The sequence below is a fragment of the Pituophis catenifer genome, unplaced genomic scaffold (genome assembly GCF_029215685.1).
Source record: "Pituophis catenifer annectens isolate HBS135680 unplaced genomic scaffold, rPitCat1.0.hap2 SCAF_1, whole genome shotgun sequence".
In the NCBI taxonomy this organism is placed as follows: Eukaryota; Metazoa; Chordata; class Lepidosauria; order Squamata; family Colubridae; genus Pituophis; species Pituophis catenifer.
The window spans coordinates 67129876-67155030 of record NW_027256881.1 but is presented as its reverse complement, the minus strand read 5'-3'; the positions used below and the strand labels follow the sequence as shown (position 1 = coordinate 67155030).

Below are 25155 nucleotides of genomic sequence, written 5' to 3'. Positions count from 1 at the left end.
TATGATTGAAAACCCCAAAAATTTAATATGTAGGCATACCCAAAGTATTCTGGTTTGATCTCCTGGCCTGGCATAAGGAAGATCATTTTTTTCTATCTCATCCACCTCTTTTCCTCTTCCTACTACCACTCCATTTAAAACTGAACACAAATACAACCAACACTATGGTATTCTGACATCTATTGTGGAACTATGATGGGATAACAAAGGTCATTGCATTTGTGTATCAGAGGAAACACTGGAGAAACATCAAGTAAAACCAGTTAAGTGCTTGGAAAATTATCAGTTCCCTCCCCAAGGTTGGTGGGATCCAGTTCATTTTTTTGCTGACGGCCTTCTTTTCAACTATACTTAAAAAGTTCCTCCTTTTCAGCTATACTTAAGAAGACTGTACATATTCTCTTGCAAACTTTTAGTGTTAGACTATATATAGACCATTTCCTCTTATCATTGGCCTAGCTAGAATTGGAGACTCCTGAGGTATCACTGCATGTTGACCATACTTGATTTAATATTATATAAAGTGTTAAATATAAAGTGTTTTTCTATCAAAGCTACTCCCTCACATATTGGTCTACCCCAATATGTGAGGGAGCATACTGCTTCCCTTTTACCTTTCAGCTCCAATCCAAGAACCCTCAAGCAGCCGCATTCATGATAAACCATTTTATACCAAATTTATATTTTTCTGATAAAAAAATAAAGGGAGACTAGTATAGATCTATTTCAAGCTATTTAGCTCTCATCAGCTAGCCATACCCTTACTCAAACCAAGTTCGAATCCAAGTAAGGGTATGGCTAGCTGAACAAACAAATCTTAACAAATCTATCTGGATCCTTAACCCATTCATAACTTTCCAAAATCAACATTCTAATCAGTCTTTTGCTGTTTATTCCAAAAAAGATGGTTTCTTATGTCCTTAAACTGATATTTAAAACTTCTTTTGTTAAAGGAAACTCACACATTATAAAATGTGTTGGCTGAAGGGTTCTTAATAGTTGAAAGCAGCTAATAAGCATTTTCCAAAATTGATTAAAATATGAGGCTCGGCAGAACTTTGTGTCCATAAGGTTAGATTGCAGGTATGAGCTTGTCAACTCAGATCCGCATAACTCACAGTGAACAATCATAGTAAACTAGGTGCCTCCAAGGGAGCAGAGATGGAATTGCAGTGAGGTTGGTGGTTAAGAAATAATTCTGGCCAGTCAAACTTTTCTGAATAAAGGAGAGATCATGAGATTACCCACCTGCATTCGGGCTAGCTGCTGAATAAACTGCAGGAACTGAGGTTTCCCCTTCCTATAGAAACATACACCTATTTAACATCAGCTGAACTAGATTCAGTGAAGTCTTCCTGAACCTGCCACAGTAGACTACAACTCCTGTAACTCATGCCTGCATGACTACTGGATTATACAGTATTTTAAGGATTACTTTATTCAAATGAGACAATTATGCTAGGGAAAGTGCTAAACTCTCTGCTAAAGCTTCCACTACCATTGTTACTGCAGATATAGTTGTTGAGATATAGTCTTTTTCTCCATACCACAGTTATCAATGGAGAAAAAAAAACATCATTAGGTAATAACAGAAGGGAAGAGGAAGGGGAAAGGGAAGAGGAAGGGGAAGGGAAGGGAAGACTTTACTTGGCCAAGTATGATTAGATACACAAGGAATTTGTATTTCCCAGCTAAGGTTTCTTGGGAATAAACATTCATACTTTTCGAAGATATCAAGTTGGATATGTATGGACATGAGCAATGAAACTGAAAAAGGGGGAGATCTTGTAATGGTATATGGGAATGATAGTTAGAGACACAATGAAGACACTCAGACTGGCCTATAAGAGATAAGAGGCAGCTGAGCCTGGAGAAGGAATGAGTACATGGCAGAAAGGATACACTTAATTTCTAGAATTGCAAATTTTTGGAAGGATAGGTGTATTTTTCAGATTGTAAGATTCTGTTAATGTAACATTACAATAAAGATATCCCTGAGTGTGCGTCTTGTCTCAACTACCTTGCATCAAGTACATCCTTAATGAAATAAAGTTGTTGCCTACTAGGGTTTAACCTGTATGAAAGATAAATACTGAATGGAAGAGCCAATAACATTTTTTTTGGTTTTCTAAAAGACCCAATACAAAGTTAACTTTGCTAAAATGTAGTATGGGTCTTGAAATAGCAACTGAGATCTGCATGCCAATATGCAGTGCTTAAGGGCGCACTGAACTTGGCCAGATATATTTTTATTTAAATACAGATTGAGTTGCACATGGAATGCCACAGGCTATGCATCATTACATGGAATTCAGTCACCGGTCTGAAGCCAAAAAACGTCATATTCAGAACAATTCCTTATAATATTAGCTACCCAGAGCCTGATTTGTTGTTGCATTTTTCTAATCAGTATATTTGCCTTCTGGTAAAAGGCAAAGTATATAGCTCGGTTTATAAATAATTACAACTGATCAGAGTCATAAAAAACAAAGATTGATCTTACTTGAAAGGTTATATAAGCCAATGTGTATATGCATTATCCAAACTAGGGGGAGACAGTCCCACAGCTATGCAAAAGTCGCAGTGAATTGTAACTTTAATGTGATATAATGGAAAAGTACTGATTACAGAGAGAGTTAAATGGAATAACTATACTGGATTTAGTCTGAATTACCTTAATTTAGAACAAATGTAGTTGTCTTCATTCCGTGTCTTTGTCCTGACTATATTAGCTTTTTGAAGTATGGCTCCTGACACATCCCTTTACTTATTTTTAATTTCATTTATTTATTGGTGCCTGAAATATTCCTCAAAAGTTAGGTGTCTCTCTCAAATCCTGAAAAATTATTCGCTCCTAATATGAATGAAACGAGAGCCCATCTTGGGATCCTCTGGCCAAGCATGCCTACCTTGAGCTCTTACAATAGAAGCCCATGGAGAAACGAGCACCTCCTGGTTTTTTGGCAGGCCTTAAAACCATCCAAATGTGATAGCAATCTGCAGAATTGAACTGGCCTCAATGTTTCATGGTTTTCAGAGGAAGAATACAAGAATGCTTTTCTTTAACAGATTTTACACATTAGTTATAAAGAAGAAAAATAAGCAGAACAATGCAAAGGGGGAAGGGGGGTTGGGAATTCCGTTTTGCGCTTTCTACTGAAGTTACTACATCGTTGCCATAACTTTGCAGCCCTTTGAGGAGGAAAACAATAGCTTTGAAAAATAAAAAAAAAAATCAATACCCAGAAAGAGGTTAACTGCCCTGCCTTAGAAATATAAGCAAATTATATCAATAATTAAATAAATAAATAGGTTGTGTTGGATGTTGTTATATACAGCTAGGAAAGGCTGCTTCTAAAGAAACAGGTGATGTATAGATCAATTGATGCCAAAGATGCACTCTGTGCATTGCCCAATGATATCCTGTCATCCCAAATCGTGATATGCCAATATATATCTTCAATTTACACTAAGGAGGAGATTAAATGGGCTTCTCACTGTATACTGTGCATGAGATTAGGAGGCACGAATTAATTTCTGCCATCTTTTGATCAGTATGAACAACTTTATGAACTTTCTGGCTTACGGCATCCAATTTTGTAGATAGTATGCAGGATTTGTTGGATCTTCCAGTAAAGTTACATGGATGCACATACACACTTTATTCCTGCTTCATAACAAACATGTGTACTAGACTACAAGAACAAATTCATTTGGAAAAACAAGATTACACTGTAGTGCGTTAGAGAATACTCTAATATTAAGAAGTTCTACAAAGAAACATATTTTAAATTCTGCACTTTTTCTTTCCTAGCAACAGATTATAAATACATTCCAACACGACAATCGCTTTTCAGATTTACTTGGAGATGTTTTGCTTTCCCACTCTGCTCTGCTGTCAGCGACTTAATTGTACCTTCAAGCTCATCAAAGCCATATGTTTGTTTTTATTTTAGCATGTCTTTTTGGCCAGGAGAGACCAGATAATTATGAGATTCCAAACTATGAGCAAACAAGTGGACTAATTATACTTTATCTGCATTTACTTTGCAGGAAACCCACAGCTTTCTATATATAGTGGAAGCTGAGTCAGGGATTGAAGTAGAATACTAGACATTACTTCCATTAAAACAATTACACCCTACTAAATTTTAATATCTGTTTGACCAGATTGCTACTCCATCTAGTCATCATTGTCTTCAAACGTGCATCAAAGAACAAGAGGGTATATTGTTTTGAAGAATAAAAAAATCAACTAATCCAAAGTCAAAGTTTTCTAATAATCCCCAGGAGCTGTAAAAATTAAGAAGGCTTCCTTGAGGAAATTGAAAGCTTGTTCTAATAAGAAAGACCCAAAAGAAGCACAGAAAAAATGTCAGGGGACATTAAGGAATGCAGAGGCAGACACAGAAACAGAGACAGAGAGACAGAAACATACAGAGAGAGTGAGTCTGAGGAATGTGTGGTTAAAAAACATAAATGGGAAGAGTAAGAACTTCTTTAAATACATACCAAGCAGACCACTTCTTTACATGGTGCATTAATTACTTTATGGCATGGCCACTTAATATGGATGATGTTAAAAAAACTGGATAAATTCATAGAAAACCAAGTCTATTGAGCGCTATTGATCTTGAAGACTCACTGTGTTACATTGGAATTGGGGACAGCATGTCTCCAAAAAATAGTCTCAAAGGAATGACTGTGGGAGATGAGTGATGTCTCTGTGTAATGGAACACACCCCAGTATGGGTTATCATATATTGGGCCCTACTAGAGTGGGACAGGCATGTGTTATAGGCTTTCCCAGAATGAGCACCACTGGCTTACTGAGCTTATTAAATGTCTATTATATATAGCAATATCACAGACCTAGAAGACAGTTGATGAGAGAAAAAGAAAAGGGGGGAAAAAAGGAAAGGACTAATTGGAAAAGCCAGTTTAGTGTAGTAGTAAGAAACCAGGAGACTGTGAGTTCTAGTCTCACCTTAGGCACAAAACCAACTGGATGACCTTGAGACAGTCACTCTTTCTCAGTCCTAGAAAAGAAGCAAGGGCAAATGACTTCTGAAATCTTACCAAGAAAACTGCAAGGATTTGTCCAAGCAGTGGACAGGAGTCAATACTGACTCGAAGGCAACAATCTTTGTCACTGCAAAGTTGAATATTGGACGACCAGGCACAAAAACAGTCAGGGAAGTGATTGAAGCCTGGGAAACAGGCCCCTCGTCAGTCAACAGCATTGCTGATTTACCCCCAGCCTATCAAGTACTCAGAAGGCAAAGCAGCACAAGCAAAAGACAACTAATGACTTAAAAGGCAGCCATCAACACAACCCAATCAACATCTACAAAGCCACTTACAACAGGCACTATAAATATTACACACAGAACAGCACATATTCTGCTAGAGAGAAGTTCCCTGAAGACTCAGGCTCCAGCATGAGTCTGAAAGCTCGGAAGACAAAACCTCTGGTCCCAGTGACCGACCAAGATTGGATCCTGCAACATTATCCTGGGACACATGTATTCACTTTCGTTTGTAAGAATAAAAGATGACTAAGTTGCAAAATAAAGAAAAAATTGGACCTACACAAGCCAAAAGGGGGATTTAATCCCCTTCACTAAGGGTTTAGGCAAAGCAACCCCAATCTAGCCCACAAAAATAAAACAGAATCTATTTCATAACTGGCTGCACTGACCCCACCTTTCTATCTAAATGCAAGTTGCCAGAACAGCTACTCTCAGCTGCATTTTCCTGTTCTATGGTTTGTAGCCAGCTTTGAAGAGGGGGGATAACAAATATTCAGGAGAGAGTAAAGGAGAGAGATTTCAAGCCTGTGAGTTCCTGAATGCCTCTTCACTGTTTGATTTTCCCTGCCTTCAGTTTGATCCACCCGTTAATCCTTAGAGAGCTTGTGCATCTGAAAGTACAGTAGAATTCCTCTACCTTCACTCCACTCTTGTCTCCCACTTGCCAGCACCCTACAGACAACTGTTTGGCTATAGTGAGAAACAAAATACTAGACTAGGAAGACTTAGTCTGTCTCTCATATTGATATGTACTTAACAGGCTTATCTGGGACTCAGTCTCAGAGTGCCCAGGCAGAACTACCTTGCTTTATACACAGATATTAATCAAAGCAGCATTAAATGATGTGTTTCAAGGAATGCATCACTTGATATCACCTCAGAAAGAGCTTGTTCATAACTTTGGTGAAAATCAAAGAACGACTCACAAAAGGGATGAGGGACTATTTCCAAATCAGTTCTAACTGGTTTGAGAGAAAGAAAGAATTCCTTGATTTACAGTTGTTAAAAAAAGGAAGATAAATGTGAGATTGACCTTCCAGTTTCTGTAAACGTGGACCCTCTTGGGATTAACATTTCATTAAAATGAGCTAGCTTCCAAAGAATGCAATCCTATGCTATGCTTCCTACTTTGAAATCTGAGTCCTGATGGAAACAGGCACATAGCATTGTCATTCAATCTTATTTTTACTGCTTCATTCTTTAAAGTTCTAAAACGGCTCTAAAGTATCTGTGCGGCTAGCAGTATTAATTCCTTCCCTGTAACTTTATTCCACGTTATTCAGAATATGCTTTTCAGTGATGAATTCTTGAAGACAAGGAAACACTACCTTATGTTAAGCAGTTGGGTTCCTTTCTACATAACAAAAACAACCAGAATGTGCCATTCTTAATGTAGTCATGTCTAATAATAGTTAATATGTGAAGCTTTTCATGGTGTGGAAGTCAGTTTCTATAATTCAGTATATACTTAAAAACACAGAAACAATTGATTGAAGGATTATTCAGGCTGTGCAATCTAGAAAAATTAATTTACTAGATTGAAATATTATATCCTATGGAAAACAGTATGTACAGGTGTTTTGCATACTACTGGATGACATATGTTTTGATGCATCATCCGCTAAAATAATCTTTTCCTATTGGCTCCACGGAGGGTTATGGGGTCAAAATAGGCAAGTCATGGCAACATGATCTAAACCCCAGTCTTTTTGCACATATATTAATATTGGATGCATGTACAAAAAGGATGTGGGTTAGATTGCACTTGCCCGCTGCTAATTTACCCAAAGCCATACCCTTGTTGCTGTGGGACCCCTTCAGATATCTTAGACTACAACAATGTAGTATAACTTCCCCCTTCAGACAAGGGCAGTGAGTTAGGGTAAAGCTGTCTCCAAGTGTCTTTAGATACAATGATCTGGAATAGTGAAGTACAGAATTTGGATCTGAAGTAGACAAAGGTGCTTCAGAGCTTGCAGTTTGCATGTGGATGGCACAGTAAAATACATTCTGAGCTAAGGAAGAAGCAATCCTTTGTATTTTCCTGAGTCAAATTGTTATCAGGCAAAGCCAGGACAAAACTCTAGTCCTTTAAGAAGCACCCAATAGGTGCAATAAGATGTCCACACCATATCCAAAGTATCTTTGCCCATTTTGGATCTGAATACTACACACCTCCACTCTAGAACAAAAACAGTTCAGGGCAGCAGTACACAGTCTGATGGTCCAAGGATACACGTATCTTTTAGAAACCACCCTGCCTCAAGTTAATGTCTTATTATTTTAATGGATTGAGAAAACAAAACAATGAAATATATGGGGAAGAGTTTAATCTTAATTTATTGCAATTTCATAGTTGTCCTATCCCTCTTAGTACACTACTGATAAGCCAAATCCTCTATCTGGATAAGATAGCATACTAATGTTTTAGGGACTGAAGTAAGGAAATGACATAAAACCTATCCAATAAAATTGGCACTATGCGTAAATAATTAGTTTTCTGATGCTAGGACCAAATTTTGGGCAAATGACCTTGGTCATTTATTTATTTTGCAAGTATCTGCAGAAGGTCAAGGATTTCCAAGTTAAACAGAGTATTGTTTATGTGAACTTTGCAATAGGATTTTCCAACTAAGCATAAAGTGAGCATGGGCTGAAGGGGCATAATCTCAATATATTCTCAATGTTTTATCAACCATTTTAATCATGATGAATTTTAATGCTCTGACACTCATATTTTAAAAGTTCCCTGATACCCAACTAATTTTTTACTTGATTTCCACATATACATTTAAAAACAATAATGAATAGTAGCCATTTGCATTTTTAATTGCAACTAGAATCCATACTGAAGCAAAGAATGACAGTAACCATAGTCCAACATGAATGGACAGGAGAGCAATATAGATCTACAATCAGTTACAGGGAGAATTTTTTAAGAAACTCCATGAACAATTAGTGAAAATGGCATATAACGAAATCTGTATGATAGGGGATTTCAATGGTATTGTGGACCCGGAGAAGGACCACAAGAGCAATAAAGAAAAAATAAATAAAAGGACAAATTTACCGAGAGCTTTTTTCGAGTTAGTCGATGAATTAGATTTAATTGACATTTGGCGTACCTTGCATCCAAACGATAGGCAATATACCTTCTTTTCAAATGCACAAAAGTCGTGGTCCAGAATTGACATGGCATGGGTTAGTAGGAATTTGGGGTTAGAAATCGGAACAGCAGTAATTAACCCAAATGATTGGGCAGATCATAATCCGCTAGAAATTAGATGGAAGCTTGTTCAGAGGAAATACCAATGGAGGTGGAGGTTAAATGCTAAATTATTGGGCGACAAAGACTGTATACAAAAATTCAAAGAAGAAATAAACCTCTTTTTTAAGGAAAATGAAAGCAAAGGCACATCTCGCGCAATAGTATGGGATACAATGAAGGCCTATCTGAGAGGAGTCGCGATTTCATATACTGCCATATATACAACTGCCATACAGTTGAACAAAAGAAAGATACTATATGGCCATATACTGTATGGCCATATACTGCACATAAAAATAAAGAAGAAAGATACTATTCAGGTGGCTTCTCCCAGAAGGGATGCTAATAACCTGGTAAGGAAGAAAAATCAAAATAGAAAGCCTGAGTACAGTACAAGATTTCCTTGACCAGTTGAGAGGTGTGGAAGAAGAGCAGGGTAGCAAGGAAGAACTAGAAACAGCAGTAGTGGAGGAGGAAGCCCTACACCAACAGAATACGAATGAAGCAACTGCAGAGGGGAAGACAGAAGAAGAAGAAGAAGCCAAAGAGAAGAAAACAAGACCAGTAAGGGCCGTAAGAAACAAACAAGAACCAATAATCAGATAGAGGTATAGAGATGAATGACTTGAAGCTAATATCTGTAAATGTCAATGGACTAAATGATTACAAAAAGAGGAAAAGAATTTTAACAAAATTAGGTAAACAAAATGCTGATATAATGTGTTTACAAGAGGTACACATAAAAAAAGAAGAGAGTAAATGTTTAGAATATAAAAAATTCGGTCAAACATTCGATTCGCTGGCAGAGAAAAAGAAGAGGGGGGTGGTAATTTACGTAAAAAAAGGAATTGAAGCAGAATTGAAATTCAAAGATACAAAAGGTAGAATCCTCATGATTGAAATTAAGAGAGGGAATTCCAAGGTATAATTATATCATAAATATTATTACAAACAAAATTAGCAGACTGTAAGAATATTGTAAGTATTATTGAATGAACATTGTTACATTTTTCTGTAACTAAAACTTATCTAAATAACTATTAATGCCTAAATAATATAAGTAAGATATTACCACATGGGGACTGTGCTATCCATGACTACATTCCCATAACTTCTTGTTTGACTGGCCCTGAATTAGTTTTCAGCTTTGGACCTTCTTAACCTGTTGCCTGTCATAATATGAATGTCAGATTTGCAGTCTCTGAATCTTCTTCTAAATAAATGTCTGTAGCTTTGCAAAAGGAGATGCATTCTTTGTGTTTCCAATATATGCACTGATTTGACCTCTGCCTTAGTAAACTTTGTAAACCAAAGCCAATCTTGAACTCAGCATTAGCAGTTCTCGCCCTAGGTTTGAAAAATACAGCTAAGAGTTGCTTAATTATAAACTGTAAATTAACAGATTAGTCCATTCACTGCAAGACTCCAGACTGAAAGAAATGAGATGCACACTGACCATAATCTGTATTTTCCGGCTCCCAACAATTAGATGGCCAAAAATAGGGTGTCTGCAAAACAAAACAAAGAAAAAATATTGGACAAAGCAACACATGATACATATTCTGAATGTCAATTTTTGAGTCACTGTGAGATGGGCAAAATATGATAAATATGATAAAATTAGCTATTCTTGGGAATTATTGATTGAATAAATTTGCATATTTGAATAGCTGTGCTTAATTAATTCCATTCAATTTAAATATCACCTTGTTCCCAACAACTCCTTTTATGTGACAATGCTAAGGCTATGGATTTTTGATATTATTGTTGTTGTGTTGAGAATGTTGTGTTGAGAGTTGAGATGCTGCAGGTGGGGCATTAAATGCAAAAAACCCACTTCTATTAGCACTCCCCAATCTGAAATTGTGTAAGTAACCCAATATTAAGCTGAAATCAGTTTCTTCTATAAATAGTAATTCTTGATGTTTTCTAAATACTTTGTACTGTTCTTGAATGCAAGGAATTGCCTGACTGTAATGAATAGCTTGAAACCAGGTTTTAGTTGCACCTGTTTGTCAAAAGGTCCTAGCCTATGTCTGGAAATTGAGGCATGCCAACTTTTGGTTTGAAACCAAAAAAGAAAAGAAGCCAGTTTCCTTGACTCAACTTCCAGACAACTCTTGCTGGCTGGCTGGGGCATCTTCACTGACATATCACCCTAATCTATGCTCTTTTTGTACAATTAATCTAACTATGGATTAGAAGAAAGACAAAACCTGTAAATAATCTGTACATTAAAATATAAAAAGTGGTGCTGATTATGAAAAGCCAAATATATAGATTTTCCCAATAGTACTATTTCCTTAATTCATATCCACTGGTCATATATTCTAGGAGTTCTAGTGATTATAGATCAGATCATTTAGGAAGCATGAAATGAGGGAAGACTATTGCATTAACATAATATTAAGAGACTCTCTGTGGGGAAAAGAAAAGTATCTCTACCTGACAGAATGAGGTACATATTGATTAGACCAGGGGTCAGCAATCTTAAACACTCAAAGAGCCACAAAGGTCTTAACCGGAAGCCCCCGTTCAATTCTAGAGCTGACCAGGAGTCCAGTTCCCCCACCATAGAGTCTCCTCCTAGCCTGGTGTCCTTTTTCCTCTGCCAACTGGAAGTCAGTTCCCCCACCATAGAGTCCCCTCCTAACGCAGCATCCTTTTTCCTCTACATGTCCTAACCAAAAGCCCTATCAATTGTGGAGCCGACCAGCAACAGGGAGACACAGCAGAGGAATGAAAGAGCCACATGTGGCTCCAGAGCCGTGGGTTGCTGACCCTTGGATTAGACCATCACTTTACGAATAGAATTGCTTATTGTTTGGGGTGAATAACTCTACTTCTAATAATTAGTTAAAGTTTTAAAAACAATGCTGTAAAAACTTACTTGGAACCGATAAAAGGTACCATCATCCTTCAGAGTTAGAACATGATCTGAGATAGGAAAGAAATAACCATGGGCTGCCATAAGTGTTCCCAAATGAAGAGCTTCCACTATATCAGAAGGAGACAAAAACATCATAATGTTTTATGTTATGCATTTTTTTTCTACTTGAATTATGTTAGAACCCTTTCTATGGTAGAATTTTCATGAGACAGTGACAATTTGGCTGATGAAATACCAGTTATAGAAATTATAGGGAAAAAAATTCATTCTTACAATTGATAGCAATGATAATAATATTAAAATAAGAACTGTGCATAAGCAGTAATTATGCAATGATGTCTCATGCAAAGACATTCTCATGATGACATTATAAAGCATGTGTTGTCATTTGCCCTTGCTCTCATGCTCTGACCCACAATCATGATTTTTTTTTTGTTAGTATCCTTACGTTTTATCACTTACTAAGAACAGGAAGCAACAAGAGAAATCAAACATTACACTGTATTGAATTTAAATTGGAAAAACTCTATTAAAGAATGCTCCTGTTTTTTATTTTTCTGAATAAAAAACCTTGGACATACTAACATAGATAATGGTTTATTTACAGTCAGAACAATAAACAATGATTTATTCAAAGTCAGAACAATAAACACATTATAAAATCAAACATTGGTATTCCACAGCAACAAAGCGCTCTAAGAATATATTTATAATCCCTTTCTGCAGTCAATTAATTGGTCTGATATTCTTTGAGTTTGTGTCTGTTGGGATAATCCATTATAATGTTCATTACCACATAGTTGCTCTTCGTAGGTTATTTAAAGAAATCCCTCACAGATGACCTTCACTGTTATAACCCTGCTGCAAATCACCACAAGTACAAGGCGGCTTCAAACATGACCCACTTATGAAGAGGCAGAGTCATATAATAGTGAAGAGGTTGAACGTGGACTGAAGAGATCCCTTTTCAAGTCCCTCCTCAACTACAAAGTTTACAGGGTGACATTAGGCCAGTTATTTTCTTTTGAGGTTGATCTTGTAGGGATAACATTAGTGCACATTGCCATGTGTGCTTCCGAAGGGGGAAAAATGAATGGTGATGACGAGGAGGATACAAAAACATTAATATGGCAGCTCCATGCAAAAAACTTTGTGGTGATAAAAGAGTAACTCAAAGGAGTTACATGAGGCTTCTGCAGCAGTCTTTTATAGTAAGAGCGTATTTTTAAAAATTACTATCAGAAAATAAGTTGATTGCAAGGTACTTTGACTATTCTGGCCAGCAATCTTGGGGACACATTATTGTTCTTTTTAATAGCAAGCTTGAATACTCCCACTTAACAAAGCATATTCAAGAAACTTGTTCTTTTTAGTTACTACTCCCGAATTAAAACTGAGTCTCGGAGAATGTGGAAATATGCCACAGGGACACTCTACACTGTGTCCATTTGTGTCCCCTCCATTCTGACCTTAAGCACAGGGGAAGGAAAGCGATAAGTAACTGCTTTCTTTTAAAGATGAGATAGACAAAGCTGGCACACACTGCATGGGACAAGAGCTCCTCCCCCATTTCTACTGTCTCTCCCTCCCTTATCTAGAGTTCATCTGTTTCATGAGGGCTTGTAAGAAGAAGAGATTGGGAAAAGAACTGTCATCTCCTCCTCCTCCACCACCTCCTCTTCTCCAAACCTGTCTGGGCATATGGAGAGAGCCCTGCAGAGTTTAGCTGTCACCCCTTTTGAGGGGGCTTAGAGTGGGAAAAGAGATAAGAGGCTCTGGAGGCGTATTTGCTGTTACCGTTAAGACGAATTAAGCAAGCGAGCAAATAAAACATAGCACTGAAATTATTCATCCAAAGTGGAGAATCGGTTATATTTCTTCTCAAATGATGGAAAGGTTAGTTTTCCGATTGCCAATTTCAGCTACACTGCTCAATATTGGGAAATTTGTACAGAAGGAGGTTGTGACCCATCTCCATTGTTCCGGAAGGCTGAACATGAAATTTTCAGGGAGGCAGATTCTGACTGAATGTTGGGGGGGGGGCGGAATCCTAACAATACAAGAATGGAATCAATTATTCTTATAGCGATGAGCTCCCCTTCACTGGATAGAGAAGCTAGATTTATGTCAGAGATGCTTTAAGTGAAGCCTCTGCATTAAGCAGTAGGATAGACTGAGTAGCCTAATGGCTTCTCTCCTTTAGGATTCTGTGACTTATCTTCATAATGATAACAAAAATGATTCAGATTTGAACCCAGGTATCTCAGGTAAAGAAGACAGTTCACTATTAGATTTCTTTTGATGATGATAAAGCAGCTTTTCTCAATTTCTTAATCTTCAGCCAACATAAATCAACAGAGAGAAATAAAAATTATTGTTAACAAACCTTAAAGAATGGATAGTCCTAAAACAATCTAATACAATTTTCAGATTCCTTTTTTTTTCTTTTAATTTCTTTTTCAGATCGCAGATATTTATTTACTGGCCACTTCATTTAAAGTAAAAGTTACAGTAATGTAAAAAACTCCACCAAGCTTTGTAACCAATTTTACTACCATTGCAGCATCCCATTTGATCAACATCCAGGGGCTTTGCAACTGATGCACATTTACAATTTGTGCAGTGTCCTGCGGTCACACAATCACAATTTGTATGCTTGACAACTGGCTTGTAAGAAGCAAAGTGTCAAGGCTCCAACTAACGAACCCAAGCAAATCAGAACTCTGAGACTTGGCTCCTTCTCAAAGGTCTTCTTTAATGAGTACATCATATTGGCATAGCTTCAATGGAAAGCCAAATCTAAATCTTTCCTGTGGTTTCAGTACAATTAAACTAGGAAATATCCCCATCCCCAAGTGTCACAGGTTAAGGCCAATTGGGTTAATTGGCAGGCTCTTCAGACACTCCTTTCCCAACCTTATCTCTTGTCAATAGATATGACCTTGGTTCTCATGAGAAAGCTCTTTGTTGTGTCTAGTAATGCATTCCAACCTCGTTCCCCCCTCTGTGTGGCAACCAGAAAGAGGACCAGAAAGATGGCTGCAGCCAGGTTCAGTTCAAAGTTGACATAAAAGTAATGGAGAACACGGAAGTAACATTGCAAATCACTGTCATATGTTGTTTCTCTTAATGAAGAAATGGGAGGTGATGTCATAACAGATTATCTTCCATTTAGCAACTATGGCACTTAGTAACAGAGTCAGTGATCCCAGTAATGGTCGCTAAGGGAGGACTATCTGTATTTCTTCTATTTCTTTTATAGTTACCACTCCCTCTTGTTTGGGGGTTTATAATGTCTTTCCTCAACTTTCTCCAGTCTCATTAGGAAAGTTATCAAAGGATCATTTCCCCCCAGAATTACAATTTAGAAATTCTACCCATGGCTCTTGATCATTTATTAAGTCATTTGTCCATTCATTTTCATTTATTAGCAGAAATCCATTTATGATCTTTATTAGTAACTTTTTATTGTATTTCCTAAGCATTGCACATAATGCTATTAATTATCATATAAATTACTAAAATAACTGCATGCTGCAGAGAATAGTCTGTTTTCCTCATTCAAATATAAGTACCTCTCTCTTAGTAAGGTATCACAGAAGGAACACCTGGAACAGGAGATAGAATAGGTTCTTTTCATATTGAAATTCAACTAATAAATACTTGAACTGAAGCTCACAACTATAGTTCCAGAATGACATTCTGAACATAATGGAACATATTTTAAATAATGATTTTTCAGAAATATAAATATAGCTTTCCTTTCCAAAATACAAATATAGCTTTTGCTTCATGCTAACTGCTTCACTAGAGCAGTTAAAAGTTCAATATTTTATGTGCAGTGTATTTGGTGAACAGAAAATTTCAATCTTTCTGGGACACATTGAAGCAGATTTTTAATTCAAGTGCTCCTCCAATCAATCAAGCAATGTTACTTGGCATTTATTTACCTGAACGATGCAAGTAGAGTGCATGTTTCCATAACAGAGGCATATTATTTTATTTTACTTTTTTAAATATTAGATTTATTATTTATTATTTGCCCACAATCTTAAGATTCTCAGAGCAAGTTACAACCCTTAAATATATTAGATGAAAATTAAACTAAAGTAAAAATAATAAATTGTTAGAATAATACCCAGCAATAGAAAAACAACAACAATGAGATAACAGCCAGCTAAAAAGCAGTCAACCGTGGCACTAGTCTGGCTTTCAGAGAAAACGTTCTAAAACCAGGGTTTTTTAGATAGAGTAGCCTTCACCCGTAGTCTTACCAACTGTGGTAACTGCTCTTTCAACCAAAGTTAATATAATACACACTAGAAGATAATTTGTGGGGGCGGGGGGGGGGGTGTTTGGGGATTGTTATGTGTGTTGGACCTGGTCTTTGGGTGTTAAGTGAATTTCGTTGTATGAATATACTGTGTATATAAGTACAATGGCAATAAAGTTATTATTAAGATCCTAAATCATTACAACCTTTAATCTCATTACTAAAGCTTGAAGTCCAATTTTCAGGATAAGTATTTTTGAGATTTGGCAGCTGGCAACAGGGCATGTTCTTTATTTGTGGAAAACACCCTAAAAATGTCAGGAACAATTCAATTTTATTATATATGATTTGCATAGTTGCACTCATGCTCAAGGTTTATTTCTTAACCAGAGAGTGGTGCATTGTCTCAGAAAGACTGCAACACCAAAAGGCCTATAAGCCTTCCAAAACAATGAAATTACTGTTACTTTATATTATTGTGTTTATAAACCCAGGCATGCAAAATAATCAGAAAAAGGTATGACGGGGGTTAAAGGTCCCCAAATCAAGTTTAGGTAGTGGAATTTCTTCTAAGATGACTAAGCAAAAATGGCAGGAGTTATCACACATAACGAAGAGGGAAAGATAAAGAACATTTTTTCAGGCCCTAAAATCAAGGGCCCTGCTCACTCTGCTTTGGAGCAGAATATTATTATTGCTGAATTTGCCAAGATTGGATGTCTGGATGGGAACAAAACAGGATAGGATGAAGATGAAGCCAAGAATGAAAAAAACAAATTCTAAATAATAAGCTTCCACTCTACTATTATTCCATAATATGATATGGAATTATAATATTTGTGAACTTTTGCAATACAATTTTGATTTGTCCTTAAGAAATACCTCTGGAATAACTGCAAAGGTGTGATAGTTGAGGGATATTTGTGCTTTAATAATGGAGAGTAGTTTGCTAATTATCAAGCTGATTTCTAAAATGTAACTATTAGTATTGTGTATTCATCCATCATTTCAATTTTTTTTTCTAGTTAATCCCAAGGAACAATAGAAGCCTGAGTCTAACATGAAAAACCAGATGTCTGCTTTTATCCCACATGTACCCCAAAGGCACTATCAAAGACCCCAACAACTTTGCACACAGGATTAGAGGTAAATTCCTTTAAGCCATCATGATTTACAAGGTCTAAGTAGTATCAGAACATGTTAACTTCCAAGGATGCTCAATTATAGATCTAAAGGTATCATTTTGGAACAACAAAACTATAGTGTAAGAGACTGTGGAACTCACACACATCAAAAGATTTCAGGCTGTCTCCATACACACAATTAACCAACACAATGGGAATTTAACACCTTACAATTACTAATTAATGGGGTATTTGTAATCTGCATCTCATGTAGCCTACTACTGCATAACTACCCTTTCTCTTCCTGTCCCGTGCTTCATCATAACTTAAATCCCACATCAGTTTAATACTCCATGGATCTGAGGATGTGAGCCACAGCTCACAAAATCTTATGCTTTTTAATAAAATGAGTCAGTTTGAACAGGTGTCAAACCTCCTCCTGATGTTAGGCATCTCATCAAATTATTTAACCTTGATTGTTTAATGTGGTCTTCTACAATTTTGAGTGATTCACTTTTTTGTGTTATTAGAACATTTATGTTTATTTTCAAGATTTTTTTTCCAGGAAAATCACCGGCCTCATCAACTTACATGTACTGTTGATACAGTATAATATATAGATTTTAAAGTTGCCCCTCCATCTTTCCTGTGGTGTTTTTTGCCCCTAATTGATCAACAGGAGGCAGCATATGAATGGTTTCATTCTTACTGAATTTCATCAGATACATATAGACTCTGTAATCAGTTTTAGACATCATATAGTCCAACTTCCTTTACTAATAAGTAAGTGGCAAAAATACCACAAAAACATATACAGTAAATCCACCCACATCCCTGTGAGGTGGGTGGGTGACAATATTCACAGAATGTGTAGCTTGAGTTCATGTCATGTATCAACTTGTTTCTCTAGATTGACAGCTTAAAGTAAAGAAGACATGCTGTTATTCCTTACCTCCATCTTTTCCCGCTTATAAAGTCAGTTATATATTTGACACATACGTATTTGTAGAGTACCCTACTGAAGTGCTCTGTATTTTTAATATGCAAATGGAAGAGTTTAAATTTCACCTCTTGTAATATTTTTACAATTTGTGATATGTGGAATCGATGTTAAAATCAAAAGTCACCATAATAGAACATAGAATAATAGAGTTGGAAGGGATCTCGGAAGTTTTCTAGTCCAACTCACTTGCTTGAGCAGGAGATCCTATACCATTTCAGACAAATTATTATCCAATCTGTTTTTGAAAACTTCCAGTGATGGAGTTTTCAATAATGAAAATTAAAATATCATAATGCCCCAAAAAATCCAGATCATAATTGTATGCAAAGGGAAGTTTGAAAACTGAAATTTTAATACAGTGTGAGGAGAGCAAGGACCTTGAGCTTGGCTATATGGATGCGTTGCAGAAAATCACAAGTGGAAATCACAAGTAGAGGGATATAGCTACCTTGCTATTATCACGGAGCATTCATTGAAATCAATGTGAGAAACTAACTGCTCTTTCTGGAGAACTGGGATCCTAGCGCCTTCTACTTGTTACATAAGATGCACAGAGTCATTTTCCTGGAAGCAACTCCAGTGCAGTTGGCATTTTTAATGAAGTAACCTTAAGGTAGGAAATGATCATTCATGTGAGTCGTTTTAACAGAACACAATTGAATAGGCTCTCTCCTTATGAAATGAATATACGAAGCCACGTGCAGCTTGAGAAAAAGTATATGACAAATAATCCTCATTTTCTTACCCGAGGAAGAGTTTGAGAATAGGCACTCGTTCTCCTATATATCATTATTAATTTATTCACTTTAAAATATTTGAAACTAAGGCATCTGTTCTCTTGTCATATTATGACACACAGCTCAAGACAATGGAATTAAAAATCAAAGCAACCAAATTTGAAACGTAAAGTTGAGGAAGTTTTGAGGGCATAAGTAAGACAACCTACATCTGAACTATATAAATCTTTTATACCTGCTAAATTAGAAATTCATTCCCTTTATACCCTTTACACTTAATACAGAATACTCATTGAACTGCATAAATCAATGCTATTGCAGGAGGAAAAAGAGGGACTGACCTGATAAATAATTGGCCTTTAAAATGAAAGAGTAAACCAGTATTATTCCAATTATTAAGGACACTAAGCCCAAAGTATGTAATGACTCTGATTTTAAAAATCATCATGTTTATATACATGACATTGAACAGATGGGCTAACAGGGGCATTAATATTATCCTGGCTGCAGGATAACTCCAGTTTGAAAATTACGAGAAATTTATTTTTTCATTCATTGTTAGCATTAATAATAATAATAATTAATAATTGCATTAAGTGGTGATGGGAAATAGATCAATTGCAATCAAGAGATTCCAATTTCAAATTAAAGGAGCTATCATGATACATAGAAGTGGAGTATGCAGTTTTAAAATAGTATCTTTTTGAAAAAGTTTCCTAACTCTGAAATTTTCAGCCCTTGCTCCAATTCTGTCATAAGCTGACATAAGAACATTTAGCATTAGCATATAATTAGAAGTATAAGATTAATTGAATGATATTTTTAAAATGATTAATACCACAATCTGTACAGTCGATGTCCCAGATGGTGCTTCTGGTACCTAATGATAGAAGTTTTTAGGTCTTCGTTCACCTGTGCCATTGATGTATTCGTACACGTGTGGAAGATAAACGCAAGATTACCAGCTAAAGTATTGAAAACTGAATATACAAACACAGTTACAGGAACTACTGCATGCATTAACAAGGGCAAACTATCTATGCCATTCAAGAAAACAAAGAATATCACGATAGTAAAACATTGGTGCGAACATCCAATACAGACATAATCTACTGTAGACTTTGCAACTCCCTTGCAGTGGGTTCTTAGAGGGGTTAAGACAAATACTCCAAAACTACTTTTTTGTGTTTGCCCTGCATTTGCCGTACACCATGGTCATTACTAAATATACATTGGGATAAATATCAACATTTAGAAAGGTGGAGAGAAGCCCATATTCCCAACATTGTTCAGCTATGAAGCTTAGACTAGAGAGCCAACGGTTTATTCCTGCTCTCTGCTGTGCATTGCAACAATCCTGTCTGAGTTTGCCCACTTCCTCTCTTAATCACTTCCGCAAATGGAATGTAAGTTGCTTTTAGGATACAAAGAACCTTCAGAAGGTCAAGTTTCATTATGCTGAGTGGGTCACGTTCAATACTCAGTGAAAGAGGTTTCCTGTAAGTTTAAGAATTTAAAGAAAATGTTTTTTGTTCATAAATAAGCAGCAGAAGGGTGATTAAAACATTGATTTTGGACAGTTAATCAATAGACGAAGGGCCCAGACTGAATGGAAATAAGATTTTGGAACTAATTATAAGAATCCTTCCTTTTGTTTGTCTAAAATTGTATTAAGACACATGAAGATTATATTTAAAGGAGAAGACCCATTAATATAGAATAGCAATAGCACTTAGGCTTACAGTATATACCACTTCACAGTGCTTTACAGGCCTCTCTAAGTGGTTTACAGAGTCAGCATATTGCCCCCAACAATCTGGGTCCTCATTTTACCTATGAAAGGCTGAGTCAACCTTGAGCCACTGAGGATCGAACCCATGGCAGTCAGCAGAATTAGCCTCCAATACTCCATTCTAACCACTGTGCCACCATGGCTCAAAATAAGTGCTTTAATTCTGGAAGAATTCAAGGATATTTGGCAACAATGTACTCAAAACTTTCTTTTAAGATTGTTATTTTAAAACAGATTCAAAAAAGATAGAAGATATAACTGAGAATCAGGCTGTTTTGAATAGGGATTCAAAATGACAGGTTACAGGAATGATATTGGCAAAAATGTTATATATGACTTATGAAACTAGCTGATATTTTAGTAGCTAAAAGGGACACACAAATAATAAATTAGAAGAGTGATGGATGGGTAGATTTTTAATTCAAAAGAGCAACTTAGACAACTCTTTTATTTTGGATTTACAAAAAGTATCTGTTATATTATGAAGAAGTTCCTGAGAAAAGATGTGAGTGAATGAAAAGAAATTAGCTTTTGGGCTGTACTTAAGAGGAATAAACATCAAGACTCTTTCTGGGAGTCTTGTTTCTGGGAGGAGATGATGAGAAAGTGATAAGAAATTAATTTGTGGATCATTATTTGAAAGAATTAAAGATAAAAATGTTGTTTTTGGTATCTCTTAATGGATTTTTTCATGATTAAGTTTGAATGACAAACTTTAAAGATTTGTTTATAGATATACTGTATGATGTGGCATGAAGCAATTTTTTGTTGTACTTTGTTAAAAATGCTAAATTATAACTTTTTAATATAAAGGGATATGAAAGATATAACTATACACACACACACACACACACACACACACATATATATATATATGTATTGTATATATAATATTCTGATAATATTTAAATGATTTTCGCTGATTAAGTTTGAATTATATAAAATCAACATAAATTATCATAATAAACCTAACTTTCCAACTCTTAGTTTCATATGAAAACTAGTAACAGCGCTAAGGAACATTATTGCACAATAACAGAAATTCATTTATACCAGGGGTGTCAAACTCAAGGTCCGGAGGCTGGATCCAGCCCATGGGGTGCTTAGATCTGGCCCATGGGCCCACTCTGAAAACAGTGAAGGACCAGCCCATGGTGGCTCTGCCAGAGAAAATGGAGCTCAGGAGGGCCTTGCGCAGCCTGCCCGGGCTCCATTTTTGGCCGTGATGGCCTCCTGCAGCCCTCTGCCAGTGAAAAGGGAGGCTGGGAGGGCCGCATGCAGCCTTACCGTTTTCTCTGGCAAAGGGCTGCAGGAGGCTGTTGCAGCCAAAAATGGAGCCTTGATTACTGATGTTGAGCAGTGGTGGGATTCAATTTTTTTAACAACCGGTTCTGTGGGCATGGCTTAGTTGGGGGTGTGGCTTGGTGGTCATGTGACCAGTGGGTGTGGCTATCTGCATAGGGACTACAGAGGGCTGAAAAAAGTCATTTCTGACTGGTCCTCGCACTTTTGACCGGTCCTCGCACTTATGACCATCCTCACATTTATGCGGCATTCTTAACAACTGTGTCACTCATTTCACAACTGCTTCTCTTCACCATGGTGACAAGATAGGGCAAAAACGTAAAATGTGAGGACAGTCGTAAGTTCGAGGACTGGTCAAAAGTGTGAGGACCAGTCAAAAATAACTTTTTCAGCCCTCTGAGTAGTCCATATGCATAAAAGGATACAGCAATAGAGAGGGATGAAGGAAGGGAAGGGAAATTAGAGTAGGAGTGAGGGTAAGAGAGGGAGGAAGAGAGGAGGAGAAGGACAAAGGAAGAGGAAGTAGGGAGGAGAAGAAGAAGGGGAGGAAGAGAAAGTAAGAAGGAAAGAAAAGAGAGAGGTGGTAGGTTTGAGGAGAAAGATTGTTGTACAATAAAAAAGATGAAAGGGAAGAAAGCCAACCCCGAACAAATATAAAGATATTAAGATAAAGAATGAATTGTTAAACTTTAAAGAATAAAAGAGAACAAATATGAATAAATAACAATAATTAGAAACACACATACAAACATACAATGTATTTTCTTTGAACAAAGTATTTGGCCGGTTCACAAATTTAAACAATGTTTAGTCATTTCAATTAAATTTACAATTTCTATATTTCCTTTTTGCCATATTTATTCCTCATCTATTTTTGTAAAAAACCAATATTACCCTTCATCTTCATCTTAATCAAATTCAATTTTCCCCTTCTATTCTATATTATACCCCTTCCCATTGTCATCTATTTTTATATCCATCCTCACATTGGTTAATTATATAATATTACAGTTGTTTAATATAAATTCAACATTTTAATATAAATCAATTAGTTATATAACTACCTTTTTTGTATATTAATCAATATGAACATGTATATTCCAATTATTTCCATGCAATCCAATTTCTTACAAATCAATTAATTATATTTACCAATAATAATAAACCAAATAATTTCCCCCATATATTCCTCCAAACCACAACTTAACCATTTCTGCTTTCAACACAATATACAATTAATAATATCTCAATTATTACAATTCCCTAGTTAAATAGAGCTTTTTTTCTTTTGTGTTTTACAATCTTGAACTCTCCTCTTTTCCCCTAAATTTCCCATTGTTGCACCTACCTTTTTTGGTGAGGAAAAAGAAAAGAAATCTGCCTGCCTAATTTTCCAACCTTGCAACAACAGCAAAGCCAACAGCCTGCTTTACTTTCTGTTTCGTTTTTCAGTATAGCTAGGGGGAAAAAAAATCAGCACTCTTTGCAAGCAAGCAGCAGAGCCCTGAGCAAAACAGCTGAGAGCAAATCAGCTGAGAGTCGGGAGCGATCTAAGCAAGGGCTAATTAGCCTATGCTGAAGCTCCATGGGCCAATAAAATTACAAAAAAACACCGAACCCTTTGTTAAATTGCTGGCTCGCCCGCCTCTCGCCCACCACTATTTATTGGCAATAAATAGTGGTGCAGAGGGGCGGGGCAAGGGGCGGGGCGAGCCAGAAATTTAACAAAGGGTTCGGCCAAACCCCCTAGAACCGGCAGAATCCCACCACTGATGTTGAGCCACCCTGGCCTCACCCCTGACCACACACACAGCTTGACCCGCCCCCTCGAGGTCAAACACAACTCTGATGCGGCCCTCAATGAAATTGAGTTTGACACCCCTGATTTATACACTCACCTTTAGTGCACTTAGCCCACAACAATGAAATACTTATCATCATTCTTAAATTATCTTTTAATTCAATGATTTTTGACCAAATAAAATAGGTGATGAGTAAGACACAGCCACATACTTCTGCTGAAGATGGAGCATAAGAGATTAAGGCCTGAGAGTTAAACATGAGAGTTTCTCACTTGGGCTACCGTACTTCTCTCCTAAAAGAATATAAAATGGTTCTTCTAGTTCTAATGCAAAAAAGAGCAGCATCTCTTTAAATTAAATGTAAAAAATACAAGCTATATGAATAACAAGAGCTATATGTGCTGCTAACACATTCACACCATACAGCGGCATTTTAACAGTGTGAAGATGAGATCTCTCAGTTCTGTGCCCTAAAAAGCAGCACACTGTGAGGTACTATCACCCCTGACATTAAAAGCACCCTTGCTGCTCAACTGCTAGGTGCTTCTGCAAAGGATTTGAAAACACATATATCTCCATAGCCAAAGGAAGCAGCAGAACTGATAGTGCCAGACACTGTGTGGAATTCACACCAATATCCACATCTATATCTACATCTACATTTATATCCTGTGTGTGTGAAAGAGAAAGAGAGACAGAGACAGAGAAAAAGAGAGAGTGCCATCTTTCTCTCAATAGCCAGAGCAAATTTTACAGAGGCCAAAAAGTTATCTGTATTGATAGGCCTTAAACCTAGTTTTCTAGCCTCAAAAACAGCAAGACAGTATTGACCCTGTATCCATGAGAGAACAGGAATTATAGAAATATTACCATGCTAAATGCCTGAAAGAGTAATACTGTTTTGTATTACAGCTTGGATTCAAAGTCCTCTATGTTCAAAAATGCTGCAAAGAGAGATATATAAAGAAGAAATTAGATAACCATTTATCTGGAAGGTATAACCTCCTGACTGAGTAGGAATTTGGACTAAAAGACCTCCAAGGTCCGTTCAACCCTGTTATTCTATGTTCTACATTCTATGTTCTTCCACAATATGCTGTCAGGTTGGTGGTATATTTTAAATTCAGCTCTGTTTTCTTGCCTTTCTCTTCCCCCCCCCCTCCTCTCCCTGTATACTGCATATTTTCTGAACTCAGAAAACCATTTTCTGCATTAGAAGGGGGAAAAATCCCTGAGAGCAACATTAAACTGAAGAATGACAACACATGTACATTCTTCAAAATCCCAATAGAACAACATTTTTTATTACTTGCTTAAAACAGCGTAAAGTCAATCTACCTCCTCTGCAACAATCAGGGTGCCGTTATCAAAGATGCCCCATTTTTAATTCCCAACAATCTAGTTTAATTATAGATTTTCCAGTGAGGATTGTAAATTATGGAGCATTCATGAAGATAACCCTGTGCATCCTACACACAATCTAGGAATATGTGGATCAAAACCAATCCTTTGATTTATGCCAAAAATGAACCACAAGCTTGAAACTGTATCTACAGACAGTTAGTTACTGCAATTTCTATGAGGTGTAGTTTTAGAATGTTTTCAAGGGCGATCCCATGTCCTACATTATTCTAAATAAGAGGTGATTA

The 25155-nt window shown here is 36.6% G+C and overlaps 1 protein-coding gene across 1 annotated transcript in view; it reads right to left on the bottom strand.

The window, feature by feature from the left end:
• Positions 1-25155, bottom strand: part of RGS7 (regulator of G protein signaling 7) — a 179991-nt gene that overhangs the window by 33389 nt on the left and 121447 nt on the right. Inside the window, 2 exon segments of the mRNA XM_070950673.1 lie at positions 10037-10088; positions 11471-11577. Coding sequence (XP_070806774.1) covers positions 10037-10088; positions 11471-11577 — 159 coding nt within the window.